At 49.5% G+C, this 20391-nt stretch overlaps 7 protein-coding genes and 1 pseudogene across 7 annotated transcripts; 2 read left to right on the top strand and 6 right to left on the bottom strand.

Moving 5' to 3' along the window:
• Nucleotides 1–1895: 1895 nt before the first annotated feature.
• On the bottom strand, nucleotides 1896–2504 carry YALI1_D32933g (uncharacterized protein; the record flags this gene model as incomplete). Its single annotated transcript, XM_068282858.1, has 2 exons — nucleotides 1896–2396; nucleotides 2439–2504. 2 exons carry the CDS (start codon nucleotides 2502–2504, stop codon nucleotides 1896–1898), a joined length of 567 nt encoding a protein of 188 aa, XP_068138959.1.
• On the top strand, nucleotides 2496–2702 carry YALI1_D32934g (uncharacterized protein; the record flags this gene model as incomplete). The annotated part of the gene is made up of 1 exon (XM_068282859.1): nucleotides 2496–2702. One exon carries the CDS (start codon nucleotides 2496–2498, stop codon nucleotides 2700–2702), a length of 207 nt encoding a protein of 68 aa, XP_068138960.1.
• A 75-nt stretch (nucleotides 2703–2777) lies between these two features.
• Nucleotides 2778–3070, bottom strand: YALI1_D32939g (uncharacterized protein; the record flags this gene model as incomplete). The annotated part of the gene is made up of 2 exons (XM_068282860.1): nucleotides 2778–3020; nucleotides 3065–3070. The coding sequence occupies 2 exons, from the start codon at nucleotides 3068–3070 to the stop codon at nucleotides 2778–2780; spliced, it is 249 nt and encodes an 82-aa protein (XP_068138961.1).
• A 338-nt stretch (nucleotides 3071–3408) lies between these two features.
• Nucleotides 3409–4893, bottom strand: YALI1_D32958g (uncharacterized protein; the record flags this gene model as incomplete). Its single annotated transcript, XM_503249.3, has 1 exon — nucleotides 3409–4893. One exon carries the CDS (start codon nucleotides 4891–4893, stop codon nucleotides 3409–3411), a length of 1485 nt encoding a protein of 494 aa, XP_503249.3.
• An 8342-nt stretch (nucleotides 4894–13235) lies between these two features.
• YALI1_D33042g (uncharacterized protein) lies at nucleotides 13236–14618 on the top strand (the record flags this gene model as incomplete). The annotated part of the gene is made up of 1 exon (XM_503252.3): nucleotides 13236–14618. One exon carries the CDS (start codon nucleotides 13236–13238, stop codon nucleotides 14616–14618), a length of 1383 nt encoding a protein of 460 aa, XP_503252.2.
• Nucleotides 14619–17329: 2711 nt separating this feature from the next.
• Nucleotides 17330–17780, bottom strand: YALI1_D33087g (Compare to YALI0D24948g, Misc non-coding, weakly similar to uniprot|P40303 Saccharomyces cerevisiae YOL038w PRE6 20S proteasome subunit (alpha4) relics; annotated as a pseudogene).
• A 755-nt stretch (nucleotides 17781–18535) lies between these two features.
• YALI1_D33105g (uncharacterized protein) lies at nucleotides 18536–19609 on the bottom strand (the record flags this gene model as incomplete). The annotated part of the gene is made up of 1 exon (XM_503254.3): nucleotides 18536–19609. The coding sequence occupies one exon, from the start codon at nucleotides 19607–19609 to the stop codon at nucleotides 18536–18538; it is 1074 nt and encodes a 357-aa protein (XP_503254.2).
• Nucleotides 19610–19877: 268 nt separating this feature from the next.
• Nucleotides 19878–20247, bottom strand: YALI1_D33111g (uncharacterized protein; the record flags this gene model as incomplete). Its single annotated transcript, XM_068282861.1, has 2 exons — nucleotides 19878–20161; nucleotides 20223–20247. 2 exons carry the CDS (start codon nucleotides 20245–20247, stop codon nucleotides 19878–19880), a joined length of 309 nt encoding a protein of 102 aa, XP_068138962.1.
• Nucleotides 20248–20391: the final 144 nt, after the last annotated feature.

Here is a 20391-nt window from a genome sequence, read left to right on the forward strand (position 1 = left end):
CTTTTGAACCCATGGGGTTGCAGGGTACGGTACGAGTACATTATGACCCCTGGACGAAGTTTTACTCTGTTTCTGGTTTTAACGGGATTGCAAGCGACGATGGAGTGCAGCAGCAGCAGCTCAGTCCGGCCGGTGGAGTAGATACGAAGATACGAAGGAGTAGATACGAGTACGGCAGAGTAGGTACGAGTACGGAGGCAGTCGAGTCATGTACCTGTGGCTCTTCAGAGTTCATTACAGAGCAGGGTGGACCAAGGAGTGGACCAGGGAGTGGAGCGGAGTGGAGCAAGGGAGATGGTCTAGAGAAAGAATCCGTTTTGGAGTCATCAAAGTGCAGCAAGAAAAGGTCTAGGAAAGGATGTGTTTTGGAGCCATCAAAGAGCACTTTACAAAGAGGATTTGACTGCATCAAGTATTGTTCTCCCCAAGTACGTACAGTACATACGGTACAAACACTCGGATTTGTACAGTCGTGTGTCCATCTCAGGTACAATCTCAAGTGGTATCTAGTTGGTTCCACGGTGCTCATCTCCAGTACAACCTCGTACAACCTCGTACAACCTCGTACAACCTGGTTCGCTCCCTCTTCTCGTACGATGTCTGAGTCCGCACTCAGGCACATTCCTGGAGATGCGATTCTGTTTTGCGATTTCCACAAAAAGCGTGCAAGTTTTTTGATTCCAGGAAATCAAAATGTTACATTTGCAGGGTTACATCGAGGAGCAGAGAGAGGCAGAGGATTCTGCATTGTATCGTAGGATGCCGTAGACGACGGTGGTTCGGACCAGCGGTTTTCAGGCGTCGACTTCAGATGACGCAATCACGCGGGGATGGTGGATTTGTCTCTTTCTATCACCCCTCGGTATCACGCGTGGGCTCTATAGATGCTGGCTATCATAGTGGTGTTGGTGTTGGTGTGTTTTTCGTTTTTTTCTTTTTCTTTTTCTTTTTATTTTTCTTTTTGTCTTTAGCTTTTTTTGTTGCATTTTTCATTTTTCAAAATAAGATTTGGATTTATTTATTTTTATTTTTATTTTTATTTTATTTTTATTTTTATTTTTGGAATTTTCTATTGTTTTTAGTTTTGGCGTCCCTCAAACTGGTGCTAGCGACTTTCAGTACACGTGATAACACATAGGAGCTGTGGCGGAGACGGCAGTACTAGAAACGAAAAGCCAACAAGTGCAAAAAACCAAAAAAACCCACAAAAAACGACTGGGCAGGCTGCTCTCTCTGGCCAGAGTTTGCTTTTGCGATTTGCCAACCGTATGTGTGTTAACCATCGTGATAAGCGTGGTGAATCGAGAGTGGGGCGCGCAGCGATGGCCAGAGATCTGAGGTTGGCGCCGAAGTGCTTTTTGCAGATGCAGATAATCGTCAAAAGCAATTCCGAGAGCCACAGGAGCGGGGGTTGGGGTAGTTGGAGCGGTGGAGCGGAGGGTTGGGGGTGGAGCGCCTTGTTGAGATGATTACATCATCTTTTTGATTTCATTTGGTTCTTGTGGCTCTTTTTGGTGGCTCTGTGGGTTCTGGTCCCGGCAGCAATGTGGTTGGATCCAGAAGAGACCGAGCTTGGCCGCCGAAAAAGAAACGTGGTTGCTACAGGGTCTCCAGACGATGAGACAGGCACATTTGAGACATAGCGTGTCTTCAAAGCGAGTATGGCGATGGTTGGCTGACGACCATGTGTAGAACGATTTGATTGTTGGAGCACCCAATCGTCTCGCGACTGTTGACTTGGTACTGTTGACTCGCGACTGTTGAACCATCTCCCAGTTGTCTCCGGTTGTGTGTCCAGCTATGTCCCCTGCCCCTCATTGACCACCGTTAAACGGTTGCTGAGTTGTCTGACGGTTGCACACTGCTAGCACCGTGACATTGCAAATACCACTCGACTAGCCAGGGCAAGGTGGTGGAGGGGTGATGGAGGGGAACCAGAAGCTGCGCGAGCGGTAGCGGGGCTGTTCTATACAGCGGACTGCAGCCCTGACTCGGTAGATAGCCCGCTGCCGAAAATCCGAGCTGTAACCGGGTCGGAGCTGGCCAGCCGCTCTTGACATCGGCTCGATTGACCCCTTCCACTGCAGCTTCACTCGTTTGACAGCTGTCAGTGGCCAGGGGTATAATATCGATACGAGTGTAGCAGTGACATTGGAGGCGAGACGTTTGACAGCGAGATGAAGACTGCCACGTCGGACTTGTGGAGGTGCCGTTGGCAGATCGAGGAATAGTAGTGACGAAGTTGGAAGGTCAGAAGAAAGCCGAGGAGAAGAAAGACGAGGAGAAGAAAGACGAGGAGAAGAAAGAGAAGACAAAGAAGGGCTGCTCAAGTCGATAGCGGTAACTGAGGGGAACTCAGAACGTGAACCATGCCCCGACCCACCGTATGAACAATGCTCTGAACTACTGTATGTGCATGCTCATGAAAAGGCTCGTACTAGAGTGACCAGATGAGAGGGTGGATACATACTGAGTAACTGGTGGATATCGAGTAGATGATACATCAGTCAGCTGACACCAGTGAACACAGCCAACTCAGCAACTCAGCAACTCAGTTGTTCAGCAACTCAGCAACTCAGTCATCGACCAACTCACCAGCTCACCAACTCACCAACTCACCAACTCACCAGCTCACCAACTCACCAACTCACCAACTCACTGACTCACCAACTCACCGACTCACCAACTCAGTCTTCCGCTAATCACCAATCACATGACTGTGGCTTACTACTCATTTCCCTACCACTTGACTACTTTTTTTTCGTTTTCACACGGTGCTAACTCGAAACACCTAAGACCAACAAAGCCATCCTATTACTCATCATTGGCGCGTGTCTAGTGCCATTACCGGTACGGAAACTGCTACCAGTACTCATGGTCCATGATCTACATATGATGACAAATCCAACCTCCAACTCCAACTCCAACTCCAACTCCAACTCCAACTCCAACTCCAAACTCCAACTCCAACTCCAACTCCTCAACTCCAACTCCAACTCCAACTCCGACCGCCAAGAGCGCTGCTCCGTTCTGGGCTGCGTCGAATAACACAAAACCAAACCACGGCCATCTCAATCCACGCTAACCCCTTCTGCCTTGTCCACTACCGGCACATGCTCACTCCCAGAACCTCCTTCCGCTACGCTGGGAATGTTACATTGCAATACGAGTGAACGTGGAGACGAGCGCGGTTAACATGGCTGGTTGTTTGGCCAGTCTCTTGGCCGGTCGCTAGGCTGCTCCCCAGCCAGTCCTCCTCCTCCTGGGTCCTCCTTCTCCCCCCCATCCCCAACTACACAAACCACTAAATATACACGTTTATTTTACTGTTTAGGTCGCTATTTATGCCTCGCGATGTTAGTTTATCTGATGTTGCTGTTGTCATTCTTGTCTTGTACATCTCCAGCCCTACTCAATCTTGGAGAAATACTTTCGCGCCTCCTGGCCAGCCCCGTTGCCAACAGAATGATGAACCGCATGCGGCCGGTACACCACTTCGACTGGCGGCAACCAGTAATTCAGCGGCACGGGAAAATACTCGTAGTCCTCTTCCTTGGAGTAAATGGTGTGGGGCCTCGACGTGTCGCTGTTCGGCGAGCTCATTTCCGATGTGTCGGGAAGAATGCGCTTTTTCGACGAGTAATCCGAGTCTGACGCCGACCGCTTCTTGTTGGTGGCCGAGGTCTGTGTGGTCATGGTGGTGGTGGAGTTGGAGTCGCCCGAATCCGCCTGCCTCGACGAGCCATCGTTCAAAATGATGCAGTTTCGGTTGAGGTAGAACCGGGGGTTGCGGCCGCGCACAACCACGGGACGGGACAGCGCCGACGCCAGACACGTCTTGGTGCCGTTCTCCAGCTCAGCCAGACACTTGACCGAGACGTAGAAAAACTGTTGGTGCTTGGTGCGGCCATTGTGGGCGGTGGCGCCCTTGAACTGCAGCCGCTTCCACTCCACCTCGTCGTTGGCGGTGGGGTTGTCGGGGAAGACCATTTTCGCCTTGGCTTCGTCGTCGGCCGGCAACGAGGTAGCGGACTTGGGCGAGCAGAACAGCAGCCGCTGGGGATCCGAGTCGGCCGAGTTGTCCGTCACCTCCACGTCCAGCCACAGGCTCTGGGTCTTTGCACGCTCGCCAGACTCGGTCTGCACGTAGACAACCTTGTGATCGTTGTGGACCGATGCTCTCACCTGCAGCAGGTTGCGCCGGTAGAAGGTGAGGTGGTAGGCGTCGGGGTCTGTGTCTGCGGCTGACGACTGCGACAGAAAGAAGGTGCCGCCCAGTTTGGCCCGGATGCTCATTTTGGCCACGTCGCCGTTGTAGTCAAAGACGTTGGCATGCTGGGTGGAGGTAGCAAACTCCAGATAGGACGCTGATTCTGCCGCCGACGGGTTGGGCGACGGATCGTAGATGAGCGGCACCTTGTGGATGGGGGTCGATGGTGACGGCACCGTGGTTGGCGATTGGTGGGTGGGAGGATAAGTTCCGCCTGGTCCGATCGCCCCCGCGTTATGGGGGTGTGCTGGGTGAGCAGCGACATGGGCGTTTTGGTGAGCCCCTGGGTGAGTTGCTGTTGCTGCAGCAGCGGCGGCGGTATGTGCGACATGGGCGTTGTGAGCAGCAGCAGCGGCGGCGGCGGCGGCGTTGGGGAAGCCCGTGGCCGGACCGCCCAGGTGAAGGTAGTCTTCCAGGAGTGAGTAGGAGTAGACCTGGCCCTGCTGGACGGGGTTGACGGGGTAATGCAGAAAGTCCTCGACGTGAGGAGCGTCGTACAGAGGGGCGGTGGAGGATTCGTCATGGGGCTCGATCCAGTCGCGTGAGGACGGCGACAGAAACCGCAGGTTGTTGGCTTGTTGCAGAGCTGCAAAGCCGGAGTCATCAAAATGTGGTGATGTCATTGCACAAGTGGTGGTGGTGTTTGTGGTGGTGGTGTTTGTGGTGCTTGTGCTTGTGGTGGCAGTTGGTGGTAGTTGATAATGGTAGTTGACAGTTGACAGTTGATGTTGATGTTGATGTTGATGTGTCTGAGTCTGTGTCTGTGTCTGTGTCTGTGTCTGTGCTGTGTCACAAGGATTTGGTCTGTGTCTGCTGTGTCTGACTGTGTCTGTCGTCAATATCTGCTGATCATGCGGCGGAAGAGCTCCTTATAACAAAGGTGTCGAGTCGATGAATCTCCCCGCTTGTACACACCCTTTTTTGTTTCTGGGCGGCTTTTGGTTTAGATATACATTGGGGCGCTGCTGTTAGTAGATTCATTTCACGTTTGGGACGTGGTCTTTTGTCTTTTTCCACTAACAATTAAGGTTTGTCAATAGCGTTTAAGGACCAACTTAGTTGGGGAAAGTAGGTTTTCTTTGTCCAAAAGGTGCATGATGGTACAAAAAATACAAAAAATCAAAAAAAACATGGAAAATACAAAATCAATGTTGGATGGTACAACTGGAAAAAGTTGCCAGAAGGACAAGAAAAAAAAACGCCCAAACGGCAATTCGACCCCATTCTGCAAATCTATCGACTCCACAACCCCCCAAACCCGCGGACTTGCGCCCCAGAGCCCCCAACTCTGCCCAAAAAACGCAAAAAGAGACCCCAGCAGACCTCCAGCGACCACCACAGCGACCACAATCCCCCCAAAAAAACACAAAAAAACAAACAATAGAGGCGCAAAAAAAAACAAAAACCAAACTCGCAACGCACCCTTCACTATGGCCCGTAGTCTGGTGTTTTTCTACTACTCGTACAACTAGTCGGAGCTATCACGGTTGTCTTTGTTGTGGTTTTGACCCAGTGTTTGGGGATAAAAGTTGAGGAGTTTGGAGTCCAAGGCCCCCGAAAAAACCCATCTGGACAATCCTCAGGGTCCGTCTGTCCATCTGGCACGTATTGACAGCCGTATACGTCGGCCCTAGCAGCGTGGAAAGCCGCCAAACCGCCAGCTGACAGGTGCGCACAAAGACGGTGGACACTAGTGGGTCTAGCGCAGTTTGGGCTCGGTAGAAATGCCCAGCTTTCACCGCACCCCCCTAACCACGGCAGATTGGAGGCCCTGATACTCGCCTGCCTCCGCTTCGCAAGCGCCAATTGCTCTTCCATGGCAATCATCTAGAAGCAGTGAACTAGGAACGAACCGACTTTAGCAGACCAGACGAGATTGGCGCACAAACCCTGCCGCTTGTCGCTTGTCGCCTGCCGCTTGTCGCTTGTCGCCTGCCGCTTGTCACTTGTCGCCTGCGCCCTGTTGGCCTGTCACTGTCATTTGTGACGTATGTGATGACTTTCCCACAATCCAAGACCCAAGCGTTTCGGCACCAAGACCGTACTCAGAACGTAACCACGCCGACAAGACGCCGGCCAGCCATCCTTGTCTTCGAAACCAACTTGCAAACACCACTCTCAAGACAAGCTGAGAGCCCACAGTAGCATCAGTAGCATCAGTGCATCAGTTGCATCAGTTGCATCGGTTGCATCAGTTGCATCAGTTAGCACTCCACTAACAGTCTACAGTAGTGGAACTCTGCTCACCCTCAGGTAACGGACTCTTTTAGCGTCGGTAAATACGGACAAGAGCTGCAATAGGGCATAGCGAGTTTTTTTTTCCTTTCGAACCTCCCGATTTTCTTCTATCGCCATACTATGATACACTTATCATATCCCTCAGCGTCATTGTGCATGCTAGTCTGTTAAGCGAGAAGCCTAAAGCGAATTAGGCAGAGTGCGTATTAACCATTTATCCGGTCTTGGATGTTACTCAGTTCCAGCTAATCATGTGACCATTACGTAAGCTGGGGGTTTGGTCAATGGTCGAGTCGGGAAGACATGGTGGGAGACAGGTCATAAGAATGGAAGTACAAGTACAGTATGTACTGTAGTAGTCGCAAAATGAGGGTGGTAACAACTATGTCGCCCCCATCGCCGACCATGGAAAGACCACCCCAACCATGTCACCCCCATAACCAACCGTGTAACGACCACACCAACCGTGTCACCTCCCCAACACCAACCGTGTCACCCCCCAACACCAACCATGCCACCCCCTCCAACCCCCTCAGGCCCGACATGTCGCCGACCGGTAGCAATCTGTTTACTTCAAAATAGAACAGGCTATTTGGAGACGCCGATCGGCACCGAACAATGGGTCACGTGACGTCTCGTGACGTGACCGCCCCTCCAGCACGTACAGTACGCACGTATGCACGTTCACCCGGTTAATCCGTGCAGCTACCGTTCCTACATGAGCGCATGCGTTTGCTGTCAATGTGTGCATAGGCGAAAAGAGGGTTTTTTGTCGGTGCATATTTTGTGCATATTTTGTGCATATGTAATGCATTGACCGTTGAACCACTGCAGGTGGGGGTCAGTCTGTGCGGGAATTCTGGACGACTTTTGTAGGGGAGCGGGGTGTTTTTTGGGTCTGGGGGAAAGTGGCGGGTTATATAAGCCGTCGAGATGGGGGTTTTCGACGTCGGATGTCTCTCATGGTCGACCTTTTACTCCATCTGATAAGCTTGGAGTCTATTGTTGAGCAATTTACGGAGCTTGGTCAGAGTCTGTCAGAAGTCTGAATCTTGGAGCCGTACCAGGGGGGGGCACCAGAGGGGAGTTTACCATCTAAGGCACGAGTCTAATGTGTAGTTGAAGTTTATTGGGAACAGATGAGGGAGAGATGGGTGCGATGGGGTTGTATGTGGATTGTGAGGGAATTGTTTAGATCATCTTGGCGGGTGAGTCAGCAATGGTAATGGTTGGTTGGTGAGAATGGCGGTAGAAGGGCTTCGGGGTCGTCAAGGCCATGTCCGGAAATTGTCTCCGGGTGTATAGGTTTGGAATTTCTTTTTCCAGATCATGTCTTCGAGGCTTAGCTAGCACGTCTTTCCTGATTAAGCGCTGGAGGAATGATGATCCCAGACCCCTGGGAACTCTAAGGGGGTGCTGAGGACGGTGAGCGCGCCAGCAGAGTTTGGATGAAACAGCTGGAGCAGATCGTCACGTGGCGGTTGGGCGATTGGGGGGATTTCTGAGCAGTTCAAGACCCAGTGCAGTCTCCTTCCATCTCTAATGTGGCCAAGATGGGACTAGGGTGGTGAACCTCCGTTGCTGTAGCACGAGTGAGACCTGCAGCGACTCCGGGAAGCATGTCGGTCACGCACGATGACCCCCACTTGTTGCACGTCCCCCGAAATAGCATTTTCGGCGCCATTGTCTACTCTCAGAGTTAGCAAGTAAGGGCACCAAACAATGTTGACTGTCTCAAAGGCTAAGCGGGAGATTCCCCGCAAAGAATCGTAGTTTAAGCACCAGCACGCAGCGTGCAGTCTTGGCGGGTCCAGGGGTCTTTGCTGGAGGTTTTCGGCGGTCTGTTGGCGGTCTGAGACGGAGGCGAAGAGATCCTGTTGGAGGTGGGTGTGGAGCTGGAGCGATGGGAGAGTTGAGTGGCTTGGGGGAGGGGGGTTCTAATGGAGTTCGCACGGCACTGACCCGGGTCCCAAACTATCCATTTCCAGCTCGATGGCACGGCGCTGGACATGGTTTGACGGCATCTCGATTGGTCCAGCGGTTAGGGTGTGGGCGTGTTGGCGGACCAGCATGGCAACTCAGTGGTCCCTGGAGTTGGTGTGGTGGTCTTGGGGGATTCTAGAGTTGATAAGTTGGGCTTCAGAGTTGATATAGTGGTCTTAGTAGGTCCCCCAAAGCCGATACGTCTTTTGGAGGTCAGAGCCGATACGTCTTTGGAGGTCAGAGCCGATACTTCTTCGGAGATCAGAGCCCAAACTGCGCCAGAACTGTCTCGATAGACACAATAAGAGCAATATCAACTCGGCCATATCAACTCAGCTATCTACTCAGAGCCCAGCAACGCCAACAATCGACATGTATCAAACTCCTCCACAATACCTCGTACCTGCTCCTATCGAGCACCCCTGGTACCCCCCCCTGCCACCACCCTTGTGCCTGCCACCCCTGTCTGTGAGCAGGGTCTGGCCAAGCGCAACCGTTATCTGTCAGGCACGCGGTCTCACCGTCACGTGTCTGTCGGCAGGCACGGCACCGACCCAACGTGCAAAACGAAAAAAACGCCATCAGGTCCTCCCCGGATCTAGAGACCCGTGTGTGCCCTGACTATCGGGGCGCAGCAGTGGAATATCACACGAAAACAACGGAATAGAACCCCAAGCAAACTGAAAATCAAACAAGGAGCTTCGCAGCTAGCTTCTGGAATGTATGGGGTCATGTATGATGCCGTTTGTACAGACGGGAATGCAGGGGTGTGAGTGGGCTGGGACCGAGACCCGGGAGGACCAAAGAGGACCAACGGGGACCAAAGTGGACCAAAGAAGAAAAGACGTCTGTTTTGAGACGGCAGGGGTGTAGTGTGAGTGAGCTGTTTGGCACTGGAGCAGCTGTGTACACGCTCAGTAGCACTGTACAGAGCCAGGGCTGTGCAGATCGACATGGTTTCTTTTGGCCTGATGGCTGGTGTCGCTCAAGTCGGCGTGCAGCTGGTAACTGAATATCACCACTGTCGATCAGGACCGATGAAACAGTGGAGGAGGGGGCAGTAAACAGGAGATTTTCAGGGCAGAGATGAGTGAGGGGTGGAGTGAGCAGTATGGAGTGAGCAGTATGGAGTGAGCATACCTGTGTAGTACGAAAGAGCCAAGATATCTGGATAACTGGAAGGAACAGACCTCAAGATATCTGGTATGAACATACCTCAAGATATCTGCCATGAACAGAGCTCCAAGATCTCAACAATGAACACTCCCCGCCTGGATTCTCCAACCACCCCAAATTACCTACCTGTTTCCATTCCCCCACTCCAACGTATCCCGACTCGTACCTGCCTCATCAATTTCTCCTAATCTCCTACCGCGATCTACACTCCACTCCTTGGTAAGTTGAAGTGGCCCCCTTGAAGCCAATCGTTCTTAAGCACCGTCATTAATGGCGAACCAGCAACCTAGAGTAAAAATAGACATGGACGGCACCGCAATGGAGTACGATGATCAGTTTGGGTCGGGTCGACGTCGAGTTGAGATGTTGAGGACAGGTTGAGATGTTGAGGACGAGTTGAGAAGTTGAGATCAGAGTAGATGATTGAGGTCAGAGTAAATGATTGAGATCCGAATGTTTGACAAGTTCTGGCGACCTTGTACGACACTGATAGTCATTCCTTTACCCTCCGACCCAATCACGTGGGCAAAATCTCGCCGCTAAATGACCAGAATCAGATTACCGTACCGACGGCACACTACTTGTGGACAGAGTTTTTCCACGTAGATTAGCCGCGGTGGCCTACAAGAGTTGACGGGTGGAGGGCCGTATAGTGACTTATCTCCAGACTCTAGGGCGGCGCGTCGAAGGATTACGTGTACTGTCGTTGCTGTTGTAGTAGTTGTAGTGTTGTAGTTGTTGTTCAACGTCACCTAACTAAATGAGAAAGGGTAGCAACTACATCTTCAACTAGACTCACCCAAATCCAACTATATTACTCTCGAGAAAATTAACTCCACTAATAATCAACAATGGCGCCAATGTGGACAAAAGTTAGGACCCGTATAGCGTGGTCCATCTAGGACCAAATAACGTGGCCGATCGCATAACGTGGTCGATCCAGGACCAAAACAAAACCTCTCAAGCCCAAATCCTGTTCATCTACACCTTCCACATGAGCCTCCATCTCCCCGACTCTCCGACCCTCGGACCCTCGGTCAACAAGCTCTCACTCCGTACAGTAGACGTAGATCTGACAATCGAGAGCTGCGTTTTTTTTCTTCCTACTTTGCTGTCGATCAATGGCAACTTCTTAACAGCATGTAAGTCGTATACTCGTCTTTCTTCGCTGTTAATAGAACCGCGCGCCGTGCCGTAGGCTGTGCCAAAAGGAGAATCAAAGTGAACGTCTAAAGAAGGCTTAAAATGGATCCAAGAGACGGGCGCGGACAGAATTTTGCAGTTTCAAGTGGTTGACGATCACCAAAGTCTTTTTTCAACTTTTCCCCCAACTTTTCCCCCTAGTCGAGTCATCTACAGTTCCGGTGGACACCAAAGGCTCAAGTAGCAAAGGCTCAAGCAGCAAGGGATCAAGCAGCAAGCGCTTTTGTAATTAGTCAAAATGGATAATAACGTCGATGGAAATATCTTCAATAATCCTTTCCCCCTTCTACCGACGCTTTGACCTCCTTTACCCGACACTCAGCTATACTAGACAGTGCTGCTAACACGCTCGCAGAACTATGATAACAGTCCAATTCCATGAACAAGTTTGAGAATATAAGCCCGCTGGCTACAACAATCCTTTTTTGAAGTCCAGGTTTCTCCACCTGTTTCAGGTCATATTTGAGCGCTGCAGAAATAGTTCATAAACGGGAGGTTGGTATCAGAGATAAAATGCATTTAGACGGACCAAATAGAGACGAAAAGTTCAGGGATATGTTGAGATATGTCCAAAGAACATTCTTGAAAACTTTCCAACGCCCCTTCTCCAACATCCTTACCGACAACTGAGAGTGCATTGTATATCGAATGTAGAGACTAGAGAGACCTTGGAGAAACATGCTGGATGATGGATTGGTGCAGATATTGTAGCAAGAGTGAGACAAGATGGTAGCTGATCGAAGCAAGATTGAGGCAAGAGGATTTCTTCACACCGTCTGTTTGAACCTGAAAAACTCCATATTCTGAAATGCCAAGTGCTACATCTTCATTTAGTACGGGTTTTGAAGGGTAATGAAGGCGTAAATTGCTTTATTAAACCAAATATACTTGCTTCCATGAATGATCTTACAATTGACCCTCTCAGTCTCTTCTCAAAACTTCTAGGGTCGTCCCAATATGTGTTGGAGGTACTCTAAGAGTATGTACTGTACCAAGGATGGACGGTTGCAGTCCTTCATTTATCACGTTAGGTACTTGAAAAACTTATTCCTGTCAATCCAAACAACTCGAAATCTCTCTCAGAACCACTCTATCGTCAATATTACCGTTTCTGGGTGTATGTCTCTGGCTGAGGTATATCAATCAGAGGTCTAGAGTCATAAATCTCATCAGGAGTATATTCAGAGATTCAAGAGTCAATAAACATGTTAAAGGAGTGCCAGAGAATACACATTAATAGTTGGAAGTGTCCCACATCTCAATATGCCCCAACTCTTCTGTATATCCGGATCTTTATTTTAGTTTACATTTCAACTAATCCCAAGTAAATGGTAACTATTATAATTGTTCAAAGCTCAATTAGTTGAGCATTTGTTAAGTCCTAGAGAAAAGTGTTCTAATGGTATCAAAAAAGGTATCATTGAATTGGTGGTGTAATTATATATATTTGGATAAATGATTTACAACATTATATATATCGATCCCTCGAAACTGTTGAAGGTAACAATACATTAAACAGTTGCTCTTTTTATTACTTACCATTACTTACCCTTTACTTGACTCCTAAACCCAACCAAACATAACATAACAAAAAACACGGGAAATCGGATATCTGGTTGCGGCCCCGTCACGTGACCATACATGGAAGGTCACGTGTCTTATCCATCGTTGGCCATGTCCTGGGTGCTATACATTCAGTGTTTTAATTAATTGTCAGCCGCCATGTTGGTTTTGGTGTTTTTTTTATTTATTTTTTTAATATATCTTATATATATTTTAAAAATATATTTTTTAAATGATTTTTTTAAATGAGAAAAAACACAACCCCCCAGTTTGTGTCACCAAACATGTCTATATAATCCCCTCCAATCCCCCGCTACCTCCATCTGGTTCAGAGTGTCGAATTTCCGTCTCTACCTTTTTTTCTCGTCGGCTATCGGAAAGTATTATTTTCCGGGGCTGTGGTCCAATGAGATTGGTAGCAAGGCATGACACTGCATGATGATAGTCGGCATCTTTTCCGAGTCGGAGATGCGCGGCAGAACATGTGACCTATCACGTGAACTGCGGCAAAATGCACACCACCGGCCACGACGAAGACACCACACAAACTCCACCAGCGGCACGGTTAGTCGCGTGACTTCTATGACCGTACCCCCCTCGGACTAACGCCGCCAGGTGACCGTGTCTTGGATTTATCACCTGTTTTTTTCTGATGCTCACTGTTTGCAATAGTGTGTTTTGGGCCCGCCCTTAGCATTTTGGTCCCAAAACCTTATTTTCCAAAGTCGGCATACACACGGAAAAAACACTCTCATAACACAAGTTGCTCCAGACACATTTCACCGCCGCAATCCTCACGAAAATGTCCTTCAAATTCGACTGGGAAAGTCTGCGTGACGAGTCGTTCTATGAGCGCGCTAAGACGATCCTCGCGGACGCGCTGAACTCGGACTCCAAGCCGCCCATCATCGTGGACGACATCACCGTCAAAGACCTCGACCTGGGCGACGAAAGCCCGTTTCTTGAGATTCTGGAAATTGGCGACATGGCAGACGACCGGTTCAGAGGCATCTTCAAGCTGAATTACACGGGCAACGCCAGCCTGACACTGACCACAAAGGTCCAAGCCAACCCGCTCAACGTGTACCGACAGAGCTTTGACCAGAGCTCATTTGTGGCACCACAGTTCCTCGCGGCCGGCAGCTCTCTGGCCATTCCGCTCAACCTGACACTCTCCGACATCCGTCTCTCGGGAATCATCATTCTGGTCTTCTCCCGAGCCAAGGGCCTGACTCTGGTGTTCCGAAACGACCCGCTGGAGAGTATCAAGGTGTCCTCAACCTTCGACGCCATCCCCCCGCTTGCCAAATTTCTCCAGGTCCAGATTGAAAACCAAATCCGAGGCCTGTTCCGGGAATTGCTACCGGGCATCATCCACAGACTGTCGCAAAAGTGGGTGACCAGAGACGAGACAAAGTCCAACAGCAACACGGTCATGTCTCCCCACGTGACCCAACCCCCCTCGCCAAAGCTCAAACCCGTGTCCATCATGGACATCAACCCGGACCTGCCTGCGCTGTCGCCTACTAACATGCTCAAGATCTCTGCGCTGTGCGCCTCCCAGCGAACCCTGTCGCTCTTTACCCCCTCCATTTCCGACGCAGTCTACCGGTCCAACCTGGAGCAATTTGACGTGGTCGACGAGGAGTCACAGTTCCAGAGCGAGGACCCGTACGATATTGTGCGTATCCAGAGCAGAAACTACTACCGGCATAACCACCAGGCTCCCAAGAGACGAACCATCAAGTACAAGCGCAAGTCGAAGAAGACTGACGAGGGCGACAATGCTTCCACCGAGGCCACCACTCGAGAAACAACCCCGTTGCCCACCTCCTCCACTCCGCTTGAGACGTCCACTCCCTCTAGAGAGGTCATTCGAGAAGTCAAGGAGAAGTTGCTGGCTGAGCCGTCCTCGGTGGTCATGTCCCCGTCTGAAGAGAAGACTACTCTGCGATCCATCCCGCCTCCCCTAGAACTATCTCCTCCCTCTCTGGATCTGTCCATTGACACTTCTCTGCGGCCCTATGCTTCCAGAAACAACACCCCCGAGAAGAAGGAGAAGCCGCAGAGACCTGCAGGGCCCAGCAAGAGAAACACACTGCCTGCGCCGACAAAGAAGGGTCCTGGGTTCTTTTCGTCGAATCTAGCGGGTTATGACGTGCCCCCTCCGGCCTATTCGGGTTAAGAGGACGGCGCTGTTTTCGAGCCGTGAACAGCTGGGAGAGCGACTGTATCTCCCGAGGTGAGGCACTTTTTTTTCCCAACAGTCGGGGTTTATTCTCAGCTGTTGCAGGTAAGTTCCATATGGTGGTCCCTTGATAGCGTTATTTATATATTTATTGTACATAGGTAAGGATGAGATTTTGTGGTTAACCGAGGGCATTGTAAGGTGAACGATGATGGCGAGACGGCAGTCTCAACGAAAGCAACCTTTTGCACGTCGACGTAAAAGCCGGTTCAAAAGTTTTCGTTTGTTCTCAGAAAACATCGTCGACAAGTCAAAAAAATTTGGATGTCTTTCTCAAACAACACTCTTCAACTCCGTCAATGCTGCTCCGATTGAAAAGAGTTCTTCGTATTTGAGATATTCAGACGAAAACAACATGACTTTTTTATTACTTTTGCTCCACGACTTTTGATAGGCATCTTTACTACAGTACAGTATGTATATACTCTCAATCCTAGGCATCAACATACTATCTTTGGGTATGACTACATTCCACAAGTCCGCCATTTTTCGTCAGATTTTAATGAGCTCTTTGAAAATTGATTGAGAAAGGGATGGGGATCACCACTATTTACTCATATTCTGGCTGTGATGTGGTCAAATCTCTTACCTGGGTTTCGTCAGAGTACGGCGGTGATTGGTGGTGATTGGCGATTGAGGTTGATATACAGGTAAAAACCTGATGATAGATAAAAGCTGGCGATAGATCAAACCTGATGAAGTTGTACTGCCTTGTTTGTTTCTCTTCCGCATCGTCCACCCAGAGTATGTACATTGCCACTAGAGTTGCTTCCAGTGCGATGCAATACGAGTTTGTGGAGAAAAACACGGATCGAACAGGTAGTTTGTCGGAATTTGAGTGAATATCTGTCATCTTCATTCATGTGACCAACTGATAATGACCTAAATTTCTCAATCGGCTAGATATTCGTGGATTTAGAGAGTCTTTTTTTTTTTTTTTTTTTTTTTTTTTGGGAGACGCCTGTGATGTGCATTCTATGGGCCGAATTTGGGGAATATGGACTTGGAATGTGAAGGCATCTGGTTGGAAATATCATTTTGGATTATTGATATGATTCTTTCCAGTTTCAATATTTCCAATCAGAAGAATATTCACGGAATTAAATCGACCCTAGGTTCAGAATCAGAAGTACCATCTGGGACCTGTAATTTGAGAGTAAGAAGCCAAGTGAACACGAGATTTGTTTGGAAACCTTTTCTTAGTGTGGTTTCAACAATGACCTAGACATCTCTCTGATTCGATAATTTTTGGCAGTTTCAGATGGAGTTTTACGGTCTTACAAGTCCCTATCAGCCGTTTCAACTCACTGAGTTGGGAATATATATGTGAGAACGAAGTGCTATCAAGTAGGTAGGCAAAGGTGAACTTTTTGTATGAGTAGTCGACAAGACCACTTTGTCATTATTCAGCTCACTCTTTTCGAGTCGATAAAACTACGCTGTCATTCGGCTCAATCTCGTCGAGAAGGTGCTCCGAAAGAGTAATAGCAAAAGAATAACAGTAGAGGGGAGCAAGAGGACCAAAAACTAGAATTATGGACTTTGTAAGCCTTGAATTCTCATGTCATTTTGCATTTACCAACCCGCCATCGCACATAATCTGACGCTTGACGCGCTGTCCGTTCTACAGTCAGTGTGTGTAATCAGCACCAGACACCATATAAAACGTCATGTTGACAAGGAGGAGTGCCGAGAACTTCAAATACCTCAATTAAGAGGCTGTAAAAAGAAGTAGGACGATGCGAATTCCAATACAGTCCTTCTCTTTTTATGGGAAGAGGGCATTGTGGCAGTCGACAGAACATCCCTGTGATGGGTGATGTTTTATGACCTTGGAATCAGATGTAAAGATGTATTGCTTTTCCGAAAGCTCTAGAATTCTCCAGACATCTCTCAAAATCAATCTTGTGTTTCTATGGTGACAGTTCGTATACTCAGTTCGATTGACGGAAAACAATATCACGGTAAGACATCAAGGTAAGACGGCGACATGATATGATTGCCTGATCCAGTCAGGAAGTTGAATTTTGGAATTGTCTGACTTTGAGCTTTCCAATTCCGTTACTATTATTTTCATTATTCAGTATTCCACAATCTGAAATGCTGTGTGGGTGACGTCGGCTACTGCAGCATTATCATTATCAAATCGGTGGAAAGTAAAGAAATCGAGATGATAGTTGGATTTACATCACCGTCTCGTGTAAGACTATAGAATGATCTAGCTCTCTTTGCAATTAATCACCCTTACTATAGAATTTCAAGACCACTTATCCAAAAACTACCTACATCATCATCTCAGTACAGAGCTCAAGTAGACCAAGTAATTTAAACAGTCTCTTGAATACCGATTTTCGGAAATCACGTCATTTAGTGAACCGCAATAGAATCTATGACTCGCACTTGAATGCGTAGCTTCCTCTCTACGTCATCCTTGTGTCTTGATAACTCTGGCAGCACACAGTATTGTGTGTTTTTAATAGCTCTGGTTAACTAAATGCTAAGTATTTAATACATCTAAAGTGCCATCCAGCAATGTAAACTCCGGATGCTAGACAGATGAAAGTTGTACCGCTGAAATCGATGAGACTCGGAGTATCGATTGGGGTTGTTTTCTCTGCAATTGGGCCAATATTGGAACTGTCGTACAGTCATGCAATGGCGTTGGCTTTCCACGAGATGTAGATTCCAGAGAGCTCTGCCTGGTACAGCTTGGGCACCTTGTCGCTGAGGTCCATCCAACAATCAGAGTAGAGATACCGAATGGCCGCACACCACCTGACTGGGTCTATCGCTGCTGAACACCAGCAATGTATCGGAAGATTTACTGGACGGAAACTGGGTCTTCGACTGCGAGTCGGTGAGACTGAGTGTCAACTCGGGCCATGACTTGTCGACGAGGATTCGGGCGTGGGCATTCAGACCGGCAAAGACCAGAGACACATGAATGTCCTGCCTTGCAGATCTTGAAGGGGGTGATTCGAAAGTCCTGGAGCTTGAAAGCAGGCCGCTTTTCGCATCGCATCCCAGAATGACGACATCCTTGTCCTTGACACTGACGGCTGCGGTTACTCGCTTAAAAGCCTCCAAGGCGTACTCCACGTCTTTTCCATCTCCTTGGCGGTGGTTGTACCCCGGTCTTCAGTACTCCTCCAACCTCTCTTGGTGTGACCCCCTATGATTCTAGTGGGATGCCCAAAAAGGCGACGAAATCAAGTAGCCCCTTCTCTGTTCCCAGGAGATTTTCGCCTGTGAGCTCGTCGGCCGTTGTTGTCATTGCAGCGAGCGCCTACTCTCTCATGTGACACTCTCTCAGGATGCGCGACACGGTGATGTCCGAGTCACACCTGCAAGGTGGGGGACCCCGTATCTGCCGAGGTGGTTAGTTGGATTGTTAGCAACAGAACGGGTCTGGACGCCGTCCTCATGACCCGGCACTGAATAGTGTCTGGCAGCTTGTTCGATTCCTTGAGCTCGGTTGAATGGCCCTGTAGTGGGAGCAAGATGGTCTCGCTCCGTCGTATGTCATTGTTTAGCTGCACATTGTCGACGATGGCTTCGGGATCATCCGACCTCTCTTCCTTGGTTGTCCAGGTTGAGCCTGTACTGGTGTCTGATGGCCCTTCTCTGGATCATCGCATGCCACTTGAGGCGCCATGACAGAATTGTACATGTAGGGGCAATAAATAGACACTACCCATACCATATACAAATAATATACACTGGTTAAATACTAATCTATTTGCGGAGTTCCAATGTCCGGAGACATGCCGATTGATAAGAACTGGTCGGTAAAGCGGGATAAGATGCAAATCTCATTTTCGCCAGACCCGCTCGTCTTCAATCACCCCCTGCACCTAAGCAAGAGCACCCTTCTTGGCCATTTCCAGAGCACCCTCCAGAGTCTTGTTGCCGCCAATGAAACCAGCAGCATGCACAAACACACCGCCGGGGATACCGGACTTCTCAGACAGCTCCTCGTCTCGCAGACCTCGCCACTCCTCGGGCAGAGGCTTTCGGGACTTGAAAGCAGAGTCCTTCTCGTTGACGGCCTGGACACGCACGGAATCGGGAGTAGGGTAGAGAACGTAGAGGAATCGGCCCTCGATGCCCTTCTCCTCCTCAATTGTGAACAGGTGGTCCTTCCACTGGCAAGACTCGTCAAACTCGAGGTATCGCTGCTCGTCTCCATTCTTCAGTGCAGCCTCAACCGCCATAAGAACCTTGGCACGGGCAGGCAGCCACACAGTGCCGGCGGTGTAGACCAGGTTGTGGAAGGCCGTGCCCATAAGCTGGGACGCCACGTTGAACTGGGCGTCTCGCTCGGACTCCTCCTTGACGAGCCCGTTGAGGGTGGACACGAGGGCAGGAAGAGTGATGCCAAACTGCTTGAACTTGGGCTTCTCGGCAATGGGCTCCGAGTAAGGCTCAATGCCGTTGTCGTTGGCGTCAATGGCCTCCACAAAGTCCTTGTAGATCTTTCGGTAGAGAAGGTCAATGTCGGCATCCGACACAGAGGCGTCCTTGAGAATAGCCCGGATCACGTCCTTGCCAAAGTGCTTGTACACCAGTCCGGCAGAAGACAACTTGGTGACAAACTCGCCGTCGAGATCGAAAATCTCCTCAAAGCCCCGCTGGTGGTGGTCAAAGTATTTGGTGCCGTCATACTGGCCGCTCACGTCGACCACAATGTCGCACTTGTCGAGGGTCTCCATGTCTCGGGATCGCACCAGATCGGCGTCCTTGAACTCGGGGAGCTGCTTGAGCATGAACACGGCGAGCGACTCGTCCGCGTGGAAAGCACCGCTGTGGGTGCCGATGGTCTTGGTCATTTTCGCTTTTTTGGCAACAGACATGAACGACACTGTTGGTGTAGTGAAACGTGTTAATACCAGTCTCTGTGCTCGCTGTAGAAATTTTAGACTGTGCATGGCATAGAGTTCAGACGCCAGATCGAAGGGTCAAGTGTTGGCGGCGATGGTGAGATGGTGAGACGGAGAGTTGGTTGTACAGTCGAAGAGGAAGTTTCTCGTTGACGAGCTGGTAGTGGAACACTTGGCCTGTGTTACTTGTGAGGGGCGACTTGTGTCGAATGGAGGACACCTACTCGTAACCTGAAAGACTTGCATATCCAGACAACTTTAGATTGCCTGACCTGACCTGTCATGTCAGACGTATTACACATCCCCAGACACATTCTCAGAAGGTGTATTTGTGTGACAAACGGGTACTTGTAGTCACGAGGACGGCACAAGTAACGGGGAGAGCACACCCAGTGCGAGGTTTGCCACGTGTCACCACTCCGCTTCTCGAACCATGCTCGCTGCGCTCACAGGCCGAATTGGAGACAGAACACGATTGCGTCCACCGCGGCGTGTTGTGCTTGTGCACTACCAGTGGTGGACTACAGTGGTGTAGAGGAAGAAGAGTTATTTTTGGGGGGAGGCAAATATTTAAAGTCGTCTTGATTCTGTTGTTAGAATCTATCAGTTACTTAAAACTATGGTATACTACTTAGACTTTAGTTGGAAGAATAGTGGTGACACGAAATCCACACAACTCTCGACATTGTATAGAAAGGTAACGGATTTTATTACATAATCAAATTATTGAAGCTTATATCAGCTGATTTATCATCGGTTTGCCCCGTCTGCACCCTCGCAACGGTCGAGGAAACACATTTGTCTAAACTCTAGCCCTTGACTCAGCTGTA

Source organism: Yarrowia lipolytica, chromosome 1D, assembly GCF_001761485.1.
Source record: "Yarrowia lipolytica chromosome 1D, complete sequence".
Lineage (NCBI taxonomy): Eukaryota > Fungi > Ascomycota > Dipodascomycetes > Dipodascales > Yarrowia > Yarrowia lipolytica.